The sequence below is a fragment of the Musca domestica genome, unplaced genomic scaffold, assembly GCF_030504385.1.
Source record: "Musca domestica strain aabys unplaced genomic scaffold, Musca_domestica.polishedcontigs.V.1.1 49, whole genome shotgun sequence".
Lineage (NCBI taxonomy): Eukaryota > Metazoa > Arthropoda > Insecta > Diptera > Muscidae > Musca > Musca domestica.
The window spans coordinates 5,927,251-5,947,847 of NW_026712344.1; the positions used below are offsets into that span (position 1 = coordinate 5,927,251).

General features: G+C 33.2%; 2 protein-coding genes across 13 annotated transcripts in view; one reads left to right on the forward strand and one right to left on the reverse strand.

Annotated features, from left to right (window-relative positions):
* Positions 1 to 20,597, reverse strand: part of LOC101889369 (uncharacterized) — a 75,585-nt gene that overhangs the window by 3,955 nt on the left and 51,033 nt on the right. For 2 of the 6 annotated variants that reach the window (XM_059128010.1, XM_059128009.1), the window contains exon 1: positions 1,935 to 1,953. The exons of 2 other annotated variants lie outside the window; for them this stretch is intronic. Coding sequence is in view for 1 of the 4 variants with exons in the window: in XM_059128005.1 (XP_058983988.1) it covers positions 5 to 25 (21 nt within the window). In the remaining 3 variants the exon portion in view is untranslated. Of the gene's footprint in view, positions 1 to 4; positions 141 to 578; positions 817 to 1,934; positions 1,954 to 20,597 lie in introns of those variants that run through there. 2 more of the 6 variants (XM_059128008.1, XM_059128005.1) reach the window with 2 other exon arrangements.
* On the forward strand, positions 82 to 20,360 carry LOC101889192 (probable serine/threonine-protein kinase cdc7). 7 transcript variants are annotated; one of them, XM_059127998.1, is made up of 7 exons: positions 82 to 106; positions 6,592 to 7,078; positions 7,249 to 7,407; positions 18,149 to 18,722; positions 18,778 to 18,887; positions 18,965 to 19,342; positions 20,217 to 20,360. In XM_059127998.1, the coding sequence occupies exons 2-7, from the start codon at positions 6,755 to 6,757 to the stop codon at positions 20,220 to 20,222; spliced, it is 1,551 nt and encodes a 516-aa protein (XP_058983981.1). In that variant the 5' UTR covers positions 82 to 106; positions 6,592 to 6,754; the 3' UTR covers positions 20,223 to 20,360. The 7 variants fall into 7 exon arrangements, with proteins under 7 accessions (XP_058983981.1, XP_058983979.1, XP_058983982.1 ...); XM_059127996.1 differs by lacking the exon at positions 82 to 106 and adding an exon at positions 134 to 275; XM_059127999.1 differs by lacking the exon at positions 82 to 106 and adding an exon at positions 158 to 275 and having other exon boundaries at positions 6,662 to 7,078.

Genomic DNA, 20,597 nt, shown 5'->3' on the forward strand with positions numbered 1-20,597 from the left:
TCACCCGATGGAGAAAAAAGTGCATTGCCAACAACGACAACGATGAACTAACTCACTTCAGTAGTAATTGTCCCATTGCCCATTGCATGGGTCACAGCGGTAATTTGTGAGTTCTTTTGTCGTCGACTCAGTCGTTTATTCCGTCGGTTAAGTGATGTGATGAAAGCCCAGTAAAAATTCAATCGGAGTACTCCCAACCAATAACCATCCACAAAAAAATATATGTGCCACACTCGCTCCATTTAGATACACATGGCAGGCAAATGGCATGAAATGTAATGTTTTAAAGAAAAAAAGAAACCCTGATTTCTTATTTTGTTCTTTGGAGTATATAAAACAAGTTCAGTTCGACAAATAAAAAACTACCTACCCACAAAAAGGAAAAAAAAAAATAAACCCAAATCAAAATATGATCTTGAATTCGTTGAAAGGAATAAACTGCGTTCTTAAAGCAAACCCCCAGTGAAGTGAAACAAAAAAATGGTACCTACCACCTAACTATTCTCAAAAGTAGGGGTCTTTTTAATGTAATTATCATATTTTAACTGCAAATTTTCAATTAATCTATTATTCCTAACTTTTGATATTTTTGGATAGTTGGTATTGGCTGCATTATCGATTTTTCGCAAGGTTAGTGGGTGGAGGTGGTGGTCAGTTTGTCCAAAAACGAGAACAATGCATTTCACTATTGCTCATATTTCGTCAGTTAGTGCATTTTCCGCGAAAATTGTTTTTCATTTCTTTTCCGGAAAACGTAATTTTTTGCTACCAGCACCAAACATGCTCCACACAGTTACTATCTCTCGATTAAGTTTTTCAGTGTTGCCAGACTAATGAACAGAATTATACCAATATAACATACCAATATAACAAAAATTAATTTAGCCATCGCTTAACAGGAATAGGAGTTAGTTTAAAAATCGAATACCTTGTTAAAAGCATGGTGCAATAAAAAGGTAAGGTAGAGCTCAAAGATGATTACAATTTTTTTCTAAGTGTGCCCGACATCTGCCAATTTTGTGTAACTGCTGTTTTGAAAAATAAAAAAAAAAAATGTTTTGAAAATCAATGATTGGAAGAAACCATAGTAGAATAATAACAAGTGTCAGAGTTATGTGTCCAAAAATGTAAACAAAATAATTAATTTTCAATAAATTCTTTTAATTTCAAAAATATACATTTTTGGAATTTGGATTATTAAATTGAAAATGCAGAAGAATAGCTCTTAAAACATTTTATTTTAATGCTTTCACATCACTCCCCTGAATGTATAGTTGTTAGCTGTTGGTCCTAATCTCTCAACAATTCAAGGAATCGCTAGAAAATCGTGGAAAAGGCAACATCCCTTTCAAGTTGAACCCAAACATCATACATACATAAAGTATTCTACATTTTGCAATTTCAAGAAACATGAAATATACGAATATATTATCTAACATAGTGGCGCTGTTCCTTAACCGCAAAAAAAGTTTCCAAACCATCGACTTTGGCGTTTTGTTAAGTAAAACGGCAATTTTTTCTATTGTTAGCAAAACATATGTTCACATTGTCCTGCAGTGAAATTTTATATCAAAAAAGGTATACCTATTGTATTTCAAGAAATGGAATTAAATCACAAAACGTCATATCGAGTTTGACACTGGTATTACTATAGATTCAAATCAGCTGAGACCAGGAATTTAATTTATCTTTCGCACTATTTGACTCATTTTAGAAATGAACAAAAAATAACAAATAAATGAAAACAGCTTGTTGCATGTAATTTTGAATAATTCTGACAAGAAGCGGACATAACCTCAGGACTGTATTTCTGCAATTTTACGAAGCTGTTCTACCTCCTTATTGTACCATGGTTAAAAGCAACTTGATGTTTTACTCGTCTATAAAATTGTATTTGATAAGTGTAACGTTATTATCAATAGATATCCACATACGTTTTAAATCGGCTAAGCAGAAAGGCTGGACCGTGGTCACCAATCTTCAAATTGATGTACGGTTGATATATATAATACGATGCCTGAAATTTAAAACAGAGGAAAGAGTTAGTCCATTGTAGAAGAGGAAGCCGAAGAAGTTGACTGATGGTTTGTAGTGAATAAAAAGGTATAATTTTGTATACATTAGGTACATATTATGTGGGTCTGCGTACTTGATATTTTGTAATAATTTGTGAAATTTTACTGGATGTTGTCTGTTTACACAAAAGTACAGTAAATGAGAATGAATTGAGACATTTTTCTGTCAACATATTTATAGAGAACTTACCAAATGTTACTGGACACATTTGTTCAATAAAGTTTTGTAAGTTCAAACAGGGAGTCTTTTCAAAACAAAAAAAAACAAGTAAAAAAACATTAAGTTCGGCCGGGCCAAACTTTTAATACCCTCCACCCTAGGGTAAAAGAACATTAGAAGAAATGTGGCAAAAAACATTAAAATTCCGAATATCGGGAGGTACCGTTATATAGGGGCTACACCAACACGTGCACCTATAATTACAATGTTTCGCCACACGAACTAGGACCCATTATGACCCACAAATACCAACTTTTACACAAATCAGTGAAAAAATGTGGCATAAATCATAAAAATACCGAATATCGGGAGGTACCGTTATATGGGGACTATACCAGAACGTGGACCTATACATGCAATGTTTTGCCACACGCTCAGGGACCCGTTGTGACCTACAAATACCAATTTTCAGACAAATCCGTGAAAAAATGTGGCATAAATCATCAAAATACCGAATATCGGTAGGTACCGTTATATGGGGGCTATACCAAAACGTGGACCTATACATGCAATGTTTTGCCACACGCTCAGGGACCCGTCATGACCTACAAATACCAATTTTCAGATAAATCCGTAAAAAAATGTGGCATAAATCATCAAAATACCGAATATCGGGAGGTACCGTTATATGGGGGCTATACCAAAACGTGGACCTATACATGCAATGTTTTGCCACACGCTCAGGGACCCGTCATGACCTACAAATACCAATTTTCAGATAAATCCGTAAAAAAATGTGGCATAAATCATCAAAATACCGAATATCGGGAGGTACCGTTATATGGGGACTATACCAGAACGTGGACCGATATATCTCATTTTCAATACCAACCATCCTAGGGACAATACACACACTTGTGCCAAATTTCAAAGGTCTACGTCAAATAATGTGGGCTCTATCGTGATTTCAACAGACAGACAGACAGACAGACAGACGGACATCGCTAAATCGTCTTAGAATTTTATGCTGATTATGAATATATATACTTTATGGGGTCTACGACGAATATTTAGAGGTGTTACAAACGGAATTACAAAGTTAATATACCCTCCTACCCATGGTGGAGGGTATAAAAAAAAAAATAAATATTTTGTATTTCAATGTCCCTTAAAAAATACTTTTTTAACGGATTCCTGCATTTTATACCCTCCACCCATGGTATAGTTACACAGATAACAGCAAGTATTGTTATACAACAAACGTAACAACAACCACATACAAATTTGTTTTTGTACGTAATACTAGTGTCAAAGTTATATGTTATTTTAGTTACAAAAATGTTATTTTTTGACATTTTTATTATAACAGTTTTACTTAAAATTCGACATAGCTTTCACAAACATTCAAGTTCCCCACTATGGTGAAATGTTTTGTACGCCAGTATTACCCAAATAGGACAGGTCCCTTTTTTAAAATCTACCAAATAAAAACGTTTTAAAAATTGATACTTTATTAAATTCACCACATTGTATTTTTTTTTTTCAATCGCAAATATTCACTGTATATAACTGTACCTCCTGATGTTCGGTATTATGATGGTTTTAGTGACATTTCCCACGGATATACAGAACATAGTGTATATTGGTCCACCTTTTCCTGTAACGGTATCCACCGATATTTGGTATTTTGATGATCCCATTCACACTTTCCCATGGAACTGTTTCAAATTTGTCAATTTTCCGTGTGGATAAGGCCCCCATAAAACGGCTCCACCAACTTTATAGTTATTTGAAAGCTTTACATTCTCCATCCTATCTTACTGGTATTTGCAGTTTATAGCGGTACTCGTTTGAATGCTGCTTTTAAATACAAATATTTTTTTGGTAATGGCGGCCCCACAGAATTTAATGTTTTTTACTTGCTACTTTTTACAATATTTTGATACTTGCTACTTTTACAATACAACGAGTAAAAAGTGATTTTTCCTCTCGAAAAAATGTACTGGTTAAATATTTCTAGAAAGTACCCACACAAACTTTATATTGTTTTTTAAACTCTTAGTCCAAAAATAATTGGAAATGTTTCAGCAATATCTGGCAACATTACCATTCATTTATTCTGTTCTCTTTGCATCATGTAAACAACAATTTCACATAAACATCTCTCTCATTCCTCCGCAGTAAACTGCATGTTTATGTTTTGTCTCACTCTAATAAAACGACTACCCCCACTTAAAATTATTTGAGAAAACGTGCTGGCACTATTTTATACTTTTTGCTCATTGCAATTTAAATCGAACCCAAGAGTGAACTGCAATGTGAACGAACTGTTGGATAGAGATTTGCTGACGAATAAAATTGTTTTGCTCCTATTCATATCGAAATGAGCAGAACATATTTTTCATTGGACTGTGAGCTACCAAATGTAGTAATGTGGCCATCTAGAGAGGTATATGTTTATAGGTAACACCTATGGGAATTTCCTCGTTAAAGGCCTAGATAAGTTTGAGGTATCCACTTGGAGATTTTCTATAGACAATAGTCATTTAAAGGAAAATATTAGGAAACAGTAAAAAAAATTTAGGGTTTCCACATGATGCAATTGTGTAATGGAAAGGATGATTACATTTGAAAAGCACAACTCTGAACTCTAACTTTAAATTTACTAACAACAAAAGTAGGAAATGATTTTGTATATTTGCTACTTTCTTCACAATATTTGATTAAGAGAAAATAGCAAAACATTTAACAACTCTTTTTCCATCCCAAAATACAAAAATGTATTCTTCCCAAGTACTGTAAATATAAATTTAAATTTCTATGGAATCATGGTAGAATAATACAGGTAACATCAAGTATTGTTGTACAACAATCGTAACAACAACCACATACAAATTTGTTTTTGTGCGTAATACAAGTGTCAGAGTTATGTGTCCAAAAATATAAACAAAATAATTAATTTTCAATAAATTATTTTAATTTCGAAAATATACATTTTTGGAATTTGGATTATTAAATTGAAAATGCAGGAGAATAGTTCTTAAATATTTAATTTTAATGTTTTCACATAATTCCCCTGAATGTATAGTTGTTAGCTGTTGGTCCTAATCTCTCAACACTTCAACAACCGCTAGAAAATCGAAAAAAAGGCAACATAACTTTCAAGATGAAAACAAACAGCATACATACATAAATATTCTACATTTTGCAATTTTAAGAAACATGAAATATACAAATATATTATCTAACACGGTGTTGTTGTTCCTTAACCGCAAAACAAGTTTCCGAACCATCAACTTTGGCGTTTGGTTAAGTACGACGGCGACATTTTCTATTATTAGAAAAAAAATGTTCTCATTGCCCTGCAGAGAAATTTTATATTAAAAAAAGGGTATACCTATTGTATATCAAGAAATGCAATTAAATCACAAAACGTCATATCGAGTTTGACACTAGTATTACTATAGAGTCAAATCATCTGGGACTTGCTGTTACCTGCAATAATTATACCATGCTATGGAATTTAAATATTATCAAAATTACTTTGTATATAAAGTGTGTCTGGTTATTCTGAAATTTGTAACAACTTTTGTAAATTGTTACTGGAAGTTATCTGTTAACACAAACATTTTGCAAAATAGAGCGGTTCTAAAGGGCGATTTTGACAGATCTATTACTGAGAGTTTGTAAATTCTTGACGGATAAATTAGATCTTGCAATCACTAGCAATACTTCTCCTTACGGCGATCTTAGTATTGTTCCGGATGAATAGACTGTCATAAACATGATAGGTCATGGCTGTAGTCCTGAAATAAATATGCACAATATGCAAAATAACTTTCTTATTTTTTCTGTGGTACATAGTACAAACTTTTCGCACATATATGTTTATCCAACTAAGTTTTGCATATTAAGCCTGTGGTTTTCTAGTTCGATTTGATTTTATACTTTCTATCAGCGTGGCCGCCGGTTCAACGATATCAGTACCGACAATTGTCATCCAGCTTATAAGAAAACTTCAATTCTCGTGTCTTCTTAAAACCGTCTGTATTTGTTACCAGACCGACCAGCAGAGTCTGTAAGAAAGCAGGATGTTTGTTATGATTCCATATAATGGGGTGTACGTACGATCACGAATTTTGTAACAGATGCCAACTTTGAGTGTTGCAACTAAACTGACTGACTCTGCGAAATTTTTATTGTACGTTAAGTTCTAATGACGAATGAAGAGATCTTTAAAGGTCCCAGTCCCATACACCAAAGAATTTTTTAAAATGTTCTCTTTTACTTTCATCTAATTATTCCCCTTTCTCCTTATTATCAAATATACTAATAAAATATATATAAAATATGTAGTTTGAAGCAGTATTCAAAAAGGAGAGAGAAAGAGAAACTAACTAATAATCTGAACTGTGATTTAAAATAGTTTGAACAAGATTTCCTTAAAAATCAGTTTTATACCTACCCATGACAATACTAAATGATGGACAGTTGTAGACACATATAAAACAAAATAGTTATGTTGAATAACGGTAATCAACAACAGCAACAACAACAACAGCAAACACAGCAGCAGCATCCGCAACAACATCATACACAACAACAGCAGCAACATCATCATCAGCAACAACAGCAACCAGTTCATCACCAACAGCAGCAGCAATCACAACAATTCGTCACCATCAACGCACAGAGCTACGATGCTAATCTGAACTTTGAAACCTTTGGCGAATTATGTCGACTATGTTCGCTACGTAATGGACCCGCCAAAATTCACCTGTTCGACAAAGAAGCCGAACAAAGGAATCTCGTTTATAAATTACGTTTGCTAATGCCGGTTAATGTAAGTATTCCCCAAGCATTCATGGTTTTTTTATATCTTGTGGGTCATGTACATGAATACATACCTACCCAGTTGTTCACGCGTACTTACGTTTTTTTCCTTGTTTGTTCGGTTTGTTATTCTGACCTCATTGGTGGCATTCAACATTCCATCCCATGTCGTATTTTTAGATCGCCAAAGAAGATTTTTTACCAAAAAACATTTGCGAACGGTGTGTCCAGAAAGTTGAGAGCCTGTACGACTGGCGCCAAACCAGTTTACACAACGAACACATTCTGAGGAATTATGCAGAGTCCATGAGAGCCGTTACAGCAACAATAAATTTTCAGGTAAGATGAATATAAATGTACTTGTGTCCATGTGTATTACGTTTCAAGTAGATATTTCATTTATTATGTACGTTTATGTTTTTCGATTGATAGTAGATTAAAAACTTGAGACTATACATAGAAAACATCGCTGAAGCTTATTTTGGTGGAAATCGGTTTCGATATAACTATAATTCTTGTATCCCCCAATGTCATGGTATGCACTGGATTTAATAAGGTAGACATTAGAAATATGAACTATATAGACAATACCGAATATGGGGAGATACCATGTGTAGGAAAATGTGAACCTATGTATACAGTGGTTTCTATTTACCTGCATCAACATTAGCTGCGCATTGGCCTTTGCAGACCAAAAACCTTTTTTTATGCCATTTTTTTTCTGAATCCCTTTATTTGAATTGTATTTAAGTGCCCAATCGATAGCTGCACATTGGACATTCCTGCCTCGAAAATTTGGTAATTTTTTTTTTTAATTTGGTTACAAAAGTTGTATTTATCTGCACAAGAAAATTTTTTGCAAACTCAAAAAAGACACTAAAAACTACCTCTTCGTTTTTGTATTCGCAAAAACAATAACAACACAAGAAAAGAGCATGCATTAAAAAACATATTCTCGCTTCCTCTCCCACACTAAAAGATGGTTATGCTTCTGCTGCTTTGTTGTGCACGAATAGAAAATTAAAGATAACTGCACTTTTTGTGCACGTAAGTAAAATTAAAGATACCTGCTTCATTGTGCAGATAAATGCAATGAAGCTACCTGCATTTTGGGCATTGCTGCACAAGATGTCGTGCAATTTTTGATTGTGCCGGTGAGCAAAAAATACTGTATATATATTTAGGATGTTTTTATTATTTATATTTTAATCTCGATTATGGAAAAACGATTTCTTCGTATTATCTTCAAGTCTAAACTATACCAGATGCCGTCATATTACCCAAACTTTAAGTTATTTTCAAAGATATCTAACTATGTCGTTTAATTCAAAAATCTCTAAAGGAGCATCATTGATTTAAATTTCCATTTTACTTTTCAAAGAAACGGCGAAAACAACAAACACTACAAGAAGTTATTAAAATCGTACATTTGCAATTAAAAGTAACTTTGTTTCCGTTTCCATTCCGTTTCACGGTTACTCCATATTGAAGCGCCAAAAATATCACAAATACGGCTATCCATCTTACACCCAATCGCAACCCCCAAAGACACGACAATAACATTGGTTATTTCAATTTCAAAAGAAACAACAAACATTACACATGTACACGCAAATTGAATTTCAATACAAATCGACTTTTTGCTTCAACTCGTGTAATATGGTGACAGGGTTGCCGGCTTTTACATCCATGACCTTTTTGGGGTCTTTAGACTAAGGCTCATAGTGGAAGTAAGCTTCGATTCATTTGGTACATATCTTTTATATCAATTGAATGATGAAACTTATATTAATTGAATAATGAGTAACATTATGTATAAAATTGTAAAATAAAGTCAACTTTTCACATTTAGTATTTTTATAGCCTATTTCTTGGTGTAACTTTTACATGGAACAGTTACATGGTGTGTAAACTATTCTTTTTATTTAATAAGCCATACGAGTGCAATGCAACACTCTTTCCGATTTAAGGGGAGAATCAAATTAAAAGGGGAAACTCTCAAATTATAATTTTACAGCGTTAACTAAAATTCGACATAGCGTAATTAGATATTCAACTTCCACACCATGGTCAAATGTTTTGTAAGTCCGTATTACCCACATCCGCCAGGTCTACATCTTAAAAACTACCAAATAAAAGCGTTGTAAAAATTCATTCTTTTTATTAAATTCACCCAATTGTAATATTTCCCAATTGCAAACCATATTCTACACACAAAAATATTAAAAAATATATTAAATATAAAGTGCTGTCAATGCTGAAAATTTTTAATTTTCAAATTTCGTACGCTGGAAGTATTTCGGTAAATTTGTAAAATACGTTATGTCGCATTTTAGGTAGAGTTTTTAAGGTGCACATACAACTAAGGCTTTTTATTGGTTTAACAGCTTGTTTTGGAACTTTATTTTTTCCAATCGTTCGCAAAATTTATCGGCTGAAAACAATTGGGTTTTGAAGCAAATTCTTTGTATGTGTGTAACAAACAAATACAAGAGAGAAGGCGAGAAAAAAACGATAGGAAAACAACTATAGTTTTGAACAGAAATTGACCGTTTGCAACACAATTACGCCAAAATTGTATGCGGTCCATATTCTCCGGTTGTCGGACAAAAAAATAGTTTTTCGTTATTACAAGTTTCATTTAAATACGAACTGTCAGAGAAGCAAAGGGTTTCCTTTTTAATTTCGTAAAGTTTTACGAAATTAATTACAAATTCGCTTTGCTTATTATTTTTAAACTATAACAAGTAAGCAAAGGCTACAGTCGAGCGGGGCCGACCGTTGAATACCCTACAACACTATAATAAACGATACAGTTTATATAGGCGAGATACTCGAAAGAATTCCACAAGATATTGTGACAAATTATAAAAGAAAACCATCAGGTTTCGTTCTCTAATTTTCGAATAGTAGCAACTTAAACTAATTTGCTCATTTCCAATTTATTGGTAGATGTTGCACTTAAATGGTCTTCCTAGATCTGGAACCAATATTTCTCAAAGACCTATAATCTCCTAGAAGTGGCAAAAGATTAACATTTATTATTGGTTTTTGACTGAAACGCATCTATATGAGATACAGACATTTGACTATATTCTTCAACGAAATCAGCGTTAACGAAATACTCAGAAGTGCGTCTTTCCTGTATTTGTGAATTCTCCAAAAAATCACTGGAATCGACATTTTCGTATTTCGTCTACAAAAGTTGGCAAACTATTTCACACATTGAATATTTTTGGATGGCCATCCAAAACTGCTTGGCTTTTGCAATGTCCGGTAACCACCTTTCAAATGTGCGTGATGATCGGGCGATAATTACGACCTGCCGACAATTTTGCAGTTTTTTGGTCCATTTCAAATATATGGCGATCATCTCCAAAAAGAGTAGGCTTCTATTCTGACCCTCATCTTATCCCCATGCAAAATTTCGTAAGGATCGGGCCATAAATGCGATCTGTATATGATATTCTGATGTCATAACTACTTAGTTTTGTTAGCTGTAGAAATATTACCAAATGTTTAATTCAAAATGAAAATATGCCAAAAATATGACAAAATTGAAAAAATATGAGAAAATTTTAGAAAATCAATATTTTCATCTTTAGAGAGATATTTTTATGCGATTTTTTTAGACGTTTTTTCTTTCCAGCCAAGAGGCCATTCTGAATTAATGAGAACTGTCGAAATCAGTTCAGCCGTTCTCGACATATAAGAGATTTTCCAAGCATATCTTCTTTGATAGACATATGTATCGCACATATTTTGCTATATATCCGATTTGTTGGATGTTAACATCAATGTAAAGCTCAGAAGTAACCTTGTCATGGCTTTGTGATTTCGCCGGGATTTAAAATATTCGCGGTTTAATGAAAAATTTTGAATTTTTTCAACACAAAATATGACCACCCAAATTGGTAGGCTTCTTCCCCGTCCTAAACTCTAGCTACATGCGAAATTCCGCGTCGATTGGTCTATAATTGCGACCTGTATAGCTTCTGCAAAATCCGACATTTTTTCAGTATTTGGTCCATTTCAACCCCTAAACATTTGGCGATCATCTCAAAAAGAAATAGGGTTCTATTCTGGCCCAACCCCGACCTCCATTCCAAATTTCGTGAAGATCGGGCCATAATTGCGACCTGTAGAGTGATTACAAATTAACATGGACAGACGGACAGACGAGACGGACGGACGGACATACATAGCTAGATCGACTCAGCTCGGCGAGCTAGGATGATCCATATATACTTTCCTATATGGGAAACCAATATTTCGTGGTGTTACATAATTTTTGGCCCAATCAAACTTATAATACCCCCAACACATATTGTTGTAGGGTATAATGAAGATGCCAATGTGGAAAAAATGAAGTGACTACCAATTACATTTACAAAATGCTTGTCATATCTATAAAAAAATACTTTTATTTAAAGGAAAGATGTAGTAACGAAAACCCGATAATGTGAACGTTATCCTTAACTTTTTCTAAAGTAAGGGATAACAAACCGGACTATAATGAAAACATAAATACGGGCTTTAATGAAATTAAATCAAAAATTTAACAAAATAATGGTTAATTCTGACTTATCAAAGCTTTTCGGAAATGGTCGTGTGCTTCCAAATTTTTTTTAAAAGCCCAAATTAAAACGAATACGTTTGAATACGAACGATTCGAGTGAAAGCAACTTTCTTTTAACAAAAACAGTCTCATAGTAATCGGCTGGCTCTTCAGAAAAGAACACGTAAATTTTTTAATATGCGGCTACGCATATTAATGTCAAATTATAAGGAAAAACGACGGCAGGATTCGAGTGCGGCTCTGGCATATATCGTCTTTATGATATGTCACAAAATATGCCATTTGAAGAAATCAAGCTGCTTATGTACCCACACATAAATCGTTTTGTTTTTGAAAGAAAAAATTTGCAAAATCGGAAATTTGTACTTCTTTTGTCTTTTTTATACTTTTAACATATTCTTGCATGGATTGTTTCTTTCTATGGCGAACTAATTGTTTTGATTTGACAAATCAAGTAATTACTTCAAAGTTTGTGCAGGGACTCCTTTTTTGTATACTTTTCACAGCTTTCTCACAGAAAGATGTTGCTGAACAATTGTCCCATTTAGCCCCATTAATAAAGTATCTCTAACTGCCATCTCTAAAAAATATACAGTTAAACACAAACAATTGTGCGCGACGTGACTTTAAGGAAAGTTTTATAGCGCCTGCAAATATTTTTTTGGGACTTGGACAACAAATTGTTAATGAAATTTAACTCCATCAAGCGTTGCATCAGTAGTTCTTTGATCCATCGATTTTAATATTTCAAATATAATAATCATTCTTCTTCTATTAAATCTACCAATGTTTGAATTCCATTCTGTTCTTTGTTATCCGTTGATTTCTTTTATTAATTCGTTCGAATGTTACAACAACACTACAGTTACGACGACAACGAACATATAGGAAGGAAAGACAAACAAAAAGAACAAGCAAGACAACAACAACAGCAAAAATACGCTCGTCTGACTAACGACAGACAGACGAGACTTTGGTCGAGTTCGTTTGTGAGTGGCAAATCAGTTTCGCAATACATACACAAACAAAAGGTGCTTGGAAAAAATTCATAGCATACTTTGCGGCGGTGCATATCAAGTGTGAAAAAGGAAAAAAATATTTTGTTATAATTTGTAGTTTGCTAGCTGCTCGGCTGGCTAGCTGGCTAAACTGACTGGATTACTTTAAATTGACTTGGCATCAAAGAAAAGCCTTGTCAGTTTCCGCGTGTGTTTTTTCCTGGAGTTAAAAAGTATATAGCTGTAATCTCCCTTGGTGGTGTGAAGGCGGATGCCGGAGGGCCAGCATTCCATTTGATTTCCGCGAAGTAAAGTTTTTCACAAAATTTCTTAAGAATTTTTAATGATTATATCATAGCCATTATATACAATATATATTGCGTGGGAGTGTGTATTTTTAAATAGCAGGCTGCATGTTTGTCTGTCTGACAACCGGCGTGTGTTTGTACGTAACTAAATCGTTTTATTACAACGCGAAAAATCGATTAAATGTTGAACGAAAGAAATATCAATCGTTTGCTGGTTGAAAAGGACACCAATAAAGGACAATGTTCTTTGCCGGATATATCAGAATTCTTAGAAAATAAAATTGGCACCGGGTTTTCAAGTGCAAAAGAAAAGATTCGAACAGCAAAGAAATCCATCTAATACTGCAAATTACTTAACCAGCCGGAATATGGTTTATTATAAGGATATTGTGCAATTGTGAAAAGTGAAATACATTAAGTCGGGCAGAATTTTTATGTATGTATGTTTACAAAAAAGTTAAAATCAAAGAGAAAAGGAGAACGCTTACAAAAACAAAATTTATAATAGTCTTATTCAATTAAAAAAGGCAAAAAATATATGTTTGTATAGAAATGTGTACACATATGTAATATATATTCTCACAAGATTATTCGAAAATTTGAACTATCTTCCCTATTTCATCGGAAAGTAATATAATTAAAACAGTCGTAAATGTACTAGAAAGTGTTGGCAAATGTAGTTCATCTTCTAAATTTATATTATTTTGAAAGTAGTAAGACGATGTTCAAGTTTGGAGTCTATTCATATGACAATAAAGACAAACTTTTAGTTTGATTTTTTTCATTCGAAATGTTGACTAAATCCTCCAAATTCCCAAATAAATCAGAAAATATTTGTAATCGCAGGAATGTGAATTTAACATTTTGCTACGATAGCCCATTTGTCTTTTATGATATCGAAACAAACTACTAGAACCATGCAGGTTCTTGAACAGACCATTTGTTTGGAACATGCAAGGTGCACCAATATTACCTCATTCTAGAAGTATGAGAAATGCAGACTTTAGACCAAATAGGGGACAATTTTATTTGCTATGAATTAGAACGAATTTTCAAAATTTTAACTTTATTTTGGTAAAGTCAGCGTAGTCTTTTCATGGTAGAAAAATACAGGTATATACATCAACGCTTGGGAACATTGATATATGAACAATTTTAAAATGTTTTTTTTTTTTCGAATATAAGTAGATTTGTATATGTTTTCTTATACGGAGGTTATTATAATAATTTCAATAATTTTCATTAAAAAGTTCAATTCTAAAATTGGTTTGACAGTTTATTGTACCAGGAGCTGTGTCGTTCCATGTTCCTTACGTTACCTATATGGGTGAACATATCCCTACCGAAGTACGAAGTTTTGGACCCAATGATTTGATTTGCTTGAGCTTGTATGAGATATCTTAAAATGTTGATTTTGTATAATTGGACCGAATCGGAATGAGTTTTTGATGAGTTCTTTAGTTGCTATATTGATTGAATATATTTTGCAATAACTGTAGCATTTAGATATATGAACTGTAGCATTTAGATATATGGCAGATACGTCCAAATGAACACTGAGTTTGTTGTTATTTCTGATTCTAAAATTTCAATTTCTTCAATTGCCAAATGAAACAAATAAATCTATATGTAATAATAAAAGAGAACAAAAATTACCAAAAAAAATTATATTTATATTCCCATTACATTCATGTATATAAATAAATTTGTATATATGTACAGTGATTTCAATATTTCTGTGTAACTTTTACCATGAAATACACACTTGAACCTCAAACCTCTGAAATTGCATCCGGCTTTTATATTACAAAAAAGCGGAATAGCAAATATACGCACTCTTTGGCTGTGTACGTATGTGTGCTCGTATGAATAAGTATGCAAGAATTTGCAAACAAAGAAAAACCGACAAAAAATATAAAAATTCAATGGTACCAAGAAACCATTTTACAAAAGAAAAAGAATAATAGAAATAGAGCCAAAAGAGAAACAAACATTAAAGTTACCGTTGAACAATATAATCATTACGATTTCTCTTTCTCTCAAGAACATAGTGGAACAATGAAGCTAATTGTGCAATTTTCCGTCAAATGATGAGTAGCTTTCGCTTTTATTTTTATCATTCTTTTTGTTTTTTTTTTTTTTTTTTTTTTTTTTTGAGTTTACACTAATAATTTATTGATGTATATATTACTGTATCTCCCATTATTTTTAAAATAAATCATAAAACCTATGCAAACTTATAGTATACTAGCTGAAACCGGCGCGCTTCGCTACTCTTTTTGCTTTTATATGTATTTAAGAGTTTATACAAGAATATTTGATAGTTAAAAAATAAATAAAACTAATTCAAAAATTTAAAAAACGTAATTATTTTAATACTTAAATGCGTAAACAAACAAATAGCTCAGTCTACTAACGCGTGAACATGCCAGGAACAGCTAACCATGAAAAAAGCAGGAACATGATAAATTTAGTCTGCATACACGCAGATTCATTACTTTCATAGCAAATGTCTCAATTAAATTGTTGTGTAGTTGTTTACTGTTAGCCTAATACCATTGCTAATGTGTTGTGGGTTGATGCTTCTAAATAAAATTTACTTTTACACCAAATTCCGCTACACCTTCCAAATTTCATTGAAATTTGAGGTACATACAGTGTTTGATGCATCAAATATGTGAAATCGGCTAAGAATATAAATTGAAGCTATATCCAAATCTTAACTGATTTCTAATTCATTTGACAAACCAAATTCCGCCACACATTCTGAATTTCATAGGAATCGGTCATACATGTCGTGTTTGGTACATAATATACATGAGGTCGGGGGTAATATATATATATGGGAGATATAAATTTCGCCACACATTCTGAATTTCATTGAAATCGGTCATACATATCGTGTTTGGTAGATATGCCCAAACCTCAACCGATTTCAATATAATTTGGCAAAATTTTGTACCAAATTTAGTAACTCATGCCGCATTTCATTGGATTCGGACATACGAATCGTGTTTGGTGCATCAAATAAAAGAAATCGGTCAAAAATATATCTGTACCGATTTGAATATAATTTGGCAAACTTATGTTTTAACAAATTCCGTCACACATTCCAAATTATATTGAAATCGAACATACACATCGAATTAAGTCACTCATGCGGTATTTCATTGGATTCGGACATACGTATCGTGTTTGGTGCATCAAATATGTGAAATCAACCAAAAATTAATATGGAAGCTATATCTAAATCTGAACCGATTTCAATAGAATTTGACAAAATTAATTTTCTGATCAATTCCCGTCACACATTTCAAATTTCATTGGAATCGAACATGCAAATCGTGTTTGGGGCATCAAATAAACGATATCGGTCAAGAATATTTATGGGAGCTATATCCAAATCTGTACCGATTTGAATATAATTTGACAAGTTTTTTTTTAACAAATCCCGTTACACATTTCAAATATCATTGGAATCGAACATGCAAATCGTGCTTGGTGCATCAAATATGTCAAAAACATATATGGGAGTTATATGCAAATCTGAACCGATTTCAATATAAATTGACCCATCCATTTTCTTATCAAATCCTGTCACACATTTCAAAATTTCATTGGAATCGAACATATCGTGCATATCGTGATTGGGGCATCAAATAAACGAAATCGGTCGAAAATATATGTGAGAGCTATATCCAAATATCGATTTCAATATAATTTGGCAAACAAATTTTTTTAGATAAATTCCATCACACATCCCAAATTTCATTGAAATGTAGCGTACACAGCGTGTGTAATGCATCAAATACACGAAATCAGCCGAAAATACATATGGGAGCAATATCCAAATCTGAACCGATTTAAATATAATTTGGCAAATATATTTTCTTATCAACTTCTGTCACTGTTTCCAAATTTGGAGACTGTATCTGTAATCGATCAATATATATGTCCATATAAAATGTAAATATTTGGGAGGTAGCTCTGATTCTGATGCTATAACTCCAGTTCGAAGTGGAATTCCAAAAATGTTTATAGCCTATGCTACTTTCAGGTGATGTTGTAGTATACTTGGAAATTTTAAGGCAGCAGTTTTCGAGTAAATTACAAACAAACATACAGCAATTTTCCTTTTTTTATAGATATAGAAGATAGTACTACTATCACACATTCGACAGAAATATCACAAAGTTATGTTTCTAATCAATGGTCATATTAAAGAACCTGCGAAAATAGTCAGTCGTCTCTTTAAGAACTTTTCATAGTGGGTAGTTCCATTCCAGTCATTAGCAGTCATTTGAATCTAGTATATATAATCATACACATATCCAGGAAAACACAAAAATGCAGTTCATTAACCGGTACAAGTGGCGCTGCACCGCATCTTTTGTGTACCACTCATGAATTTTAGAAGAGGATCCGCAGGTTAGGATGCATTCTGTTTTACCACAATTGCACGTGATTTACTTGTGCGCACTGAAGGGCAAAAAGGCACTCCTTGGAGGGAATTGTTAATGTTTATTTATAAAATAACTTCAATTTGAAAAATATTCAAATAAAAGTTATAAAAAATATATATTTTAATTATTCATTTAATACACTATGCTTTTTGTAATTTCTAATGTTGCAATTTAAGAAAAAAATTAACACTTCTGAAGACAGCTAATCTTTCCAAAGTCAAATTGACTTCACGATTGGTTGGATTTTTAAACCTCCAAGTATTCAGCAAAACTTTGATTTCCTTTTTTACACTCCGTACTCATGACTGCATCAAAGTATGCAGTGAAATGTCCCGGTATAAAATCCGTTCAGTTTTTTAATTTTAGCATTTTTGTTATTACGAAATATTAGCATCACTGTTGCTACATGACATTGAGATAAAAAGTTCAATGTTTCATTCCCAGTGTTTCAGGAAATGAAAACACGGTGGTGGTAACATTCAAACAATCGAATGGCACAAGAAAGAGAACAGAGAAAGCTACCTAGCTCGTGAGAGCTATTAAAACAACCACAAAAATGGGAGCGCCATAAGGGTTGAAAGTGAAATGGCTTTGTTTGTTTTCGTTAGTTGTCTAATGTTGGCGGCATAGAAAAGTGTATTTTTTTACAAAACTTTAGGACTTTCTGTATTTTTTGAACAAAATGTTTAACAAATCATTATTTTTTTGTTTATTTGTTGTTTTTGATAAAAGGACGGCACAGTGAATATGGATAAAATGACAGTGGCTCAAAAGAACGCATATTTGGAGGCACATATGGCAGTGCAACAGCAAATGGCCCAGGCGGCTATACAATTTAAGCAACAACAACAGCAGCAGCAACAACAAACGTCCAATACTAATCAAACACAACAGCAAAACTCTCCCAATAGCAATAACAACAATACCAGTAACAGTAATAATAATAACACAAACAGTAATAACACAAATCAACAATTACAACAACAGCAACAACAACAGCAGCAACAACACTATACGAGCACCATTAAAGTACCACAAATAAGTTCCTCAAGTTCAGCCGGTAATGATAGCACATTTACCGTACCAGATGATGTTGGCATGGGCTTCGAAGGTGGCGTCCGAGTTCTACAAAGTCTGGGCACCTGGTCTTCAGACAATATAACTTATAATATACCCAAGCCGAATTTGATCCCATTTACAGAACCCTATGTTGAGGGTGGTTCTATGCATCCGGCCAGCCGTCTTAAGGCGCTGCAACAAGTGCAACAGGCTTCTTCAGGTGTACGAAAAGTGAATCCGTCTAAACGTAAGTAAATCCTATAAAAGCGTTTGGCATTGTTATCATACATTATAACTTTCAGCCACCAATAAAGCATTTGAATGCACAGTGTGCGGAAAAGGATTAGCACGCAAGGATAAATTGACCATACATATGCGTATACACACCGGAGAGAAGCCTTATATTTGTGAAGTATAATTTTATAGATAGATTTTATTTCAATTATCTGAAAATAATTATTAATTATATAAACCATAACTATTTTTCAGGTTTGCAATAAAGCTTTTGCTCGCCGTGATAAACTTGTCATTCATATGAACAAATTCAAACATGTAACACCCACAAATATTGCACCACTTGGGAAGCGTCTCAATAATCTGGTAAAGAAGAAAGAGCCCGAAACAGAGGACAATAAACAAAATCTGGAATTGCAATTACAACAACAAGCGGTCCAAGTAGCAGCCCAAAATATAATTGTGCAAACGTCAAGTGGTCAACATGGTGGCACAACACAGACCACATCGATACCCGGCATCATAATACCACATCATCATGCCCAGCAACAGTTGTCATGGACTTGTGAATTGTGTGGTCGCATGTTTTCCAACCGTGATGAATGGACATTGCATGCTAAGAGTCATTTGGAGGTGAGCAAAAGTCGGTAGTAAATATATTAGGAAAAAAAAAAAGAAGAAAATGTGCGGCGCTTTCTTTGTCGAAAGCAATATGTTCGAAGCGCAAGAGGGTGTAGGTTTTAAGGAACAAGACATTTCTTTGGCTGCTAAAATCGATCGAAAATAGTTAAAATCGATCTAACAAAATTTAAAGAGCTTCAATTAAAGTTCACGTGTCATGTGCCAAATTCACATTTAAAGGCTACCTAAATTAATAGTTTTATCATGGGTGGAAGTTTCTGGCAAAGTATAAAACTAATAAACACATCGTATGTTTTGATTTATGGCCTTTATTCCAAAAACTGGATCTACATTGAATACTGTTGCGAGGAGTTAAACTGCCCGAAATGGCAATCATTTGTTTAGAAATTAAGATAAACATATTTGAAGTACGGAAAAGCAGGAGTATTGTTGGGTATACTGGTCTATACTAAAAAGTACACCAATATTGAATATTTTTGTTGGAGAGTTAAACAAGAGTCAAAAATGTGAAATTAATGCCTATTTTGTTAGAATTTGAGACTTAAATTTTCCAACTTAACTGAAATATCTTCAGGGAAAAATTAAACAATTTTCTTTGTACGTTATGACCACATGGTTCAAACTTGTAATTTAATATTTATATATTAAATAGTAAGTAGAATTTTTGGTATAAAAAGTCACTTTATATGTAGTCACTACAAAATGGTATATACCGATTTTCTAACTAAATTATTTAATTAAGATCCACAGTAACACCCAAATATTGGGACTCCTCCATAAAAATTTAACACTACTCACAAAGTGTGTTATAGTAGTATATAACTTGATAATGATATTAATAAAGATTGTTTCAAAATCCTTTCAGTATTGACACCAGGAACAGGAAACAACGGATACTGGAAAACCAACCAAAATGGCAAATCAGAACAACTATCAACTGGATACAACTACGAACAGTAACAACAATAGCAACAACGGTGGTGGTACGAACAACAATAACGCAAACAATGATGAAATGTCGCAGCGTAAAGAAAAGATAATCATACAAAATCAAATGTTCATCAATTTACAACAACACCAGCAGCAACAGATTGCTGAAGTACAACAGCAACAACAGCAGCAGCAACAAAATGTGGTTAAGAGAGCACCAAAGAAATTAACCCAACCACCGGCCATTTTTAGTACAACCACTTCTGGTATAACGACTGTAAATGTCGACAATAGAGATGCCAACCCCACAAATAAC

Excerpts from the sequence above, each read along its gene's own strand:
- LOC101889192 (XM_059127998.1), top strand. The coding sequence starts at position 6,755 with ATGTTGAATAACGGTAATCAACAACAGCAACAACAACAACAGCAAACA. Across the intron at positions 7,408-18,148 it reads CAGCAACAATAAATTTTCAG|GACGGCACAGTGAATATGGA; the intron begins GTAAGATGAATA and ends TTTTGATAAAAG. Across the intron at positions 18,888-18,964 it reads AGAAGCCTTATATTTGTGAA|GTTTGCAATAAAGCTTTTGC; the intron begins GTATAATTTTAT and ends ACTATTTTTCAG.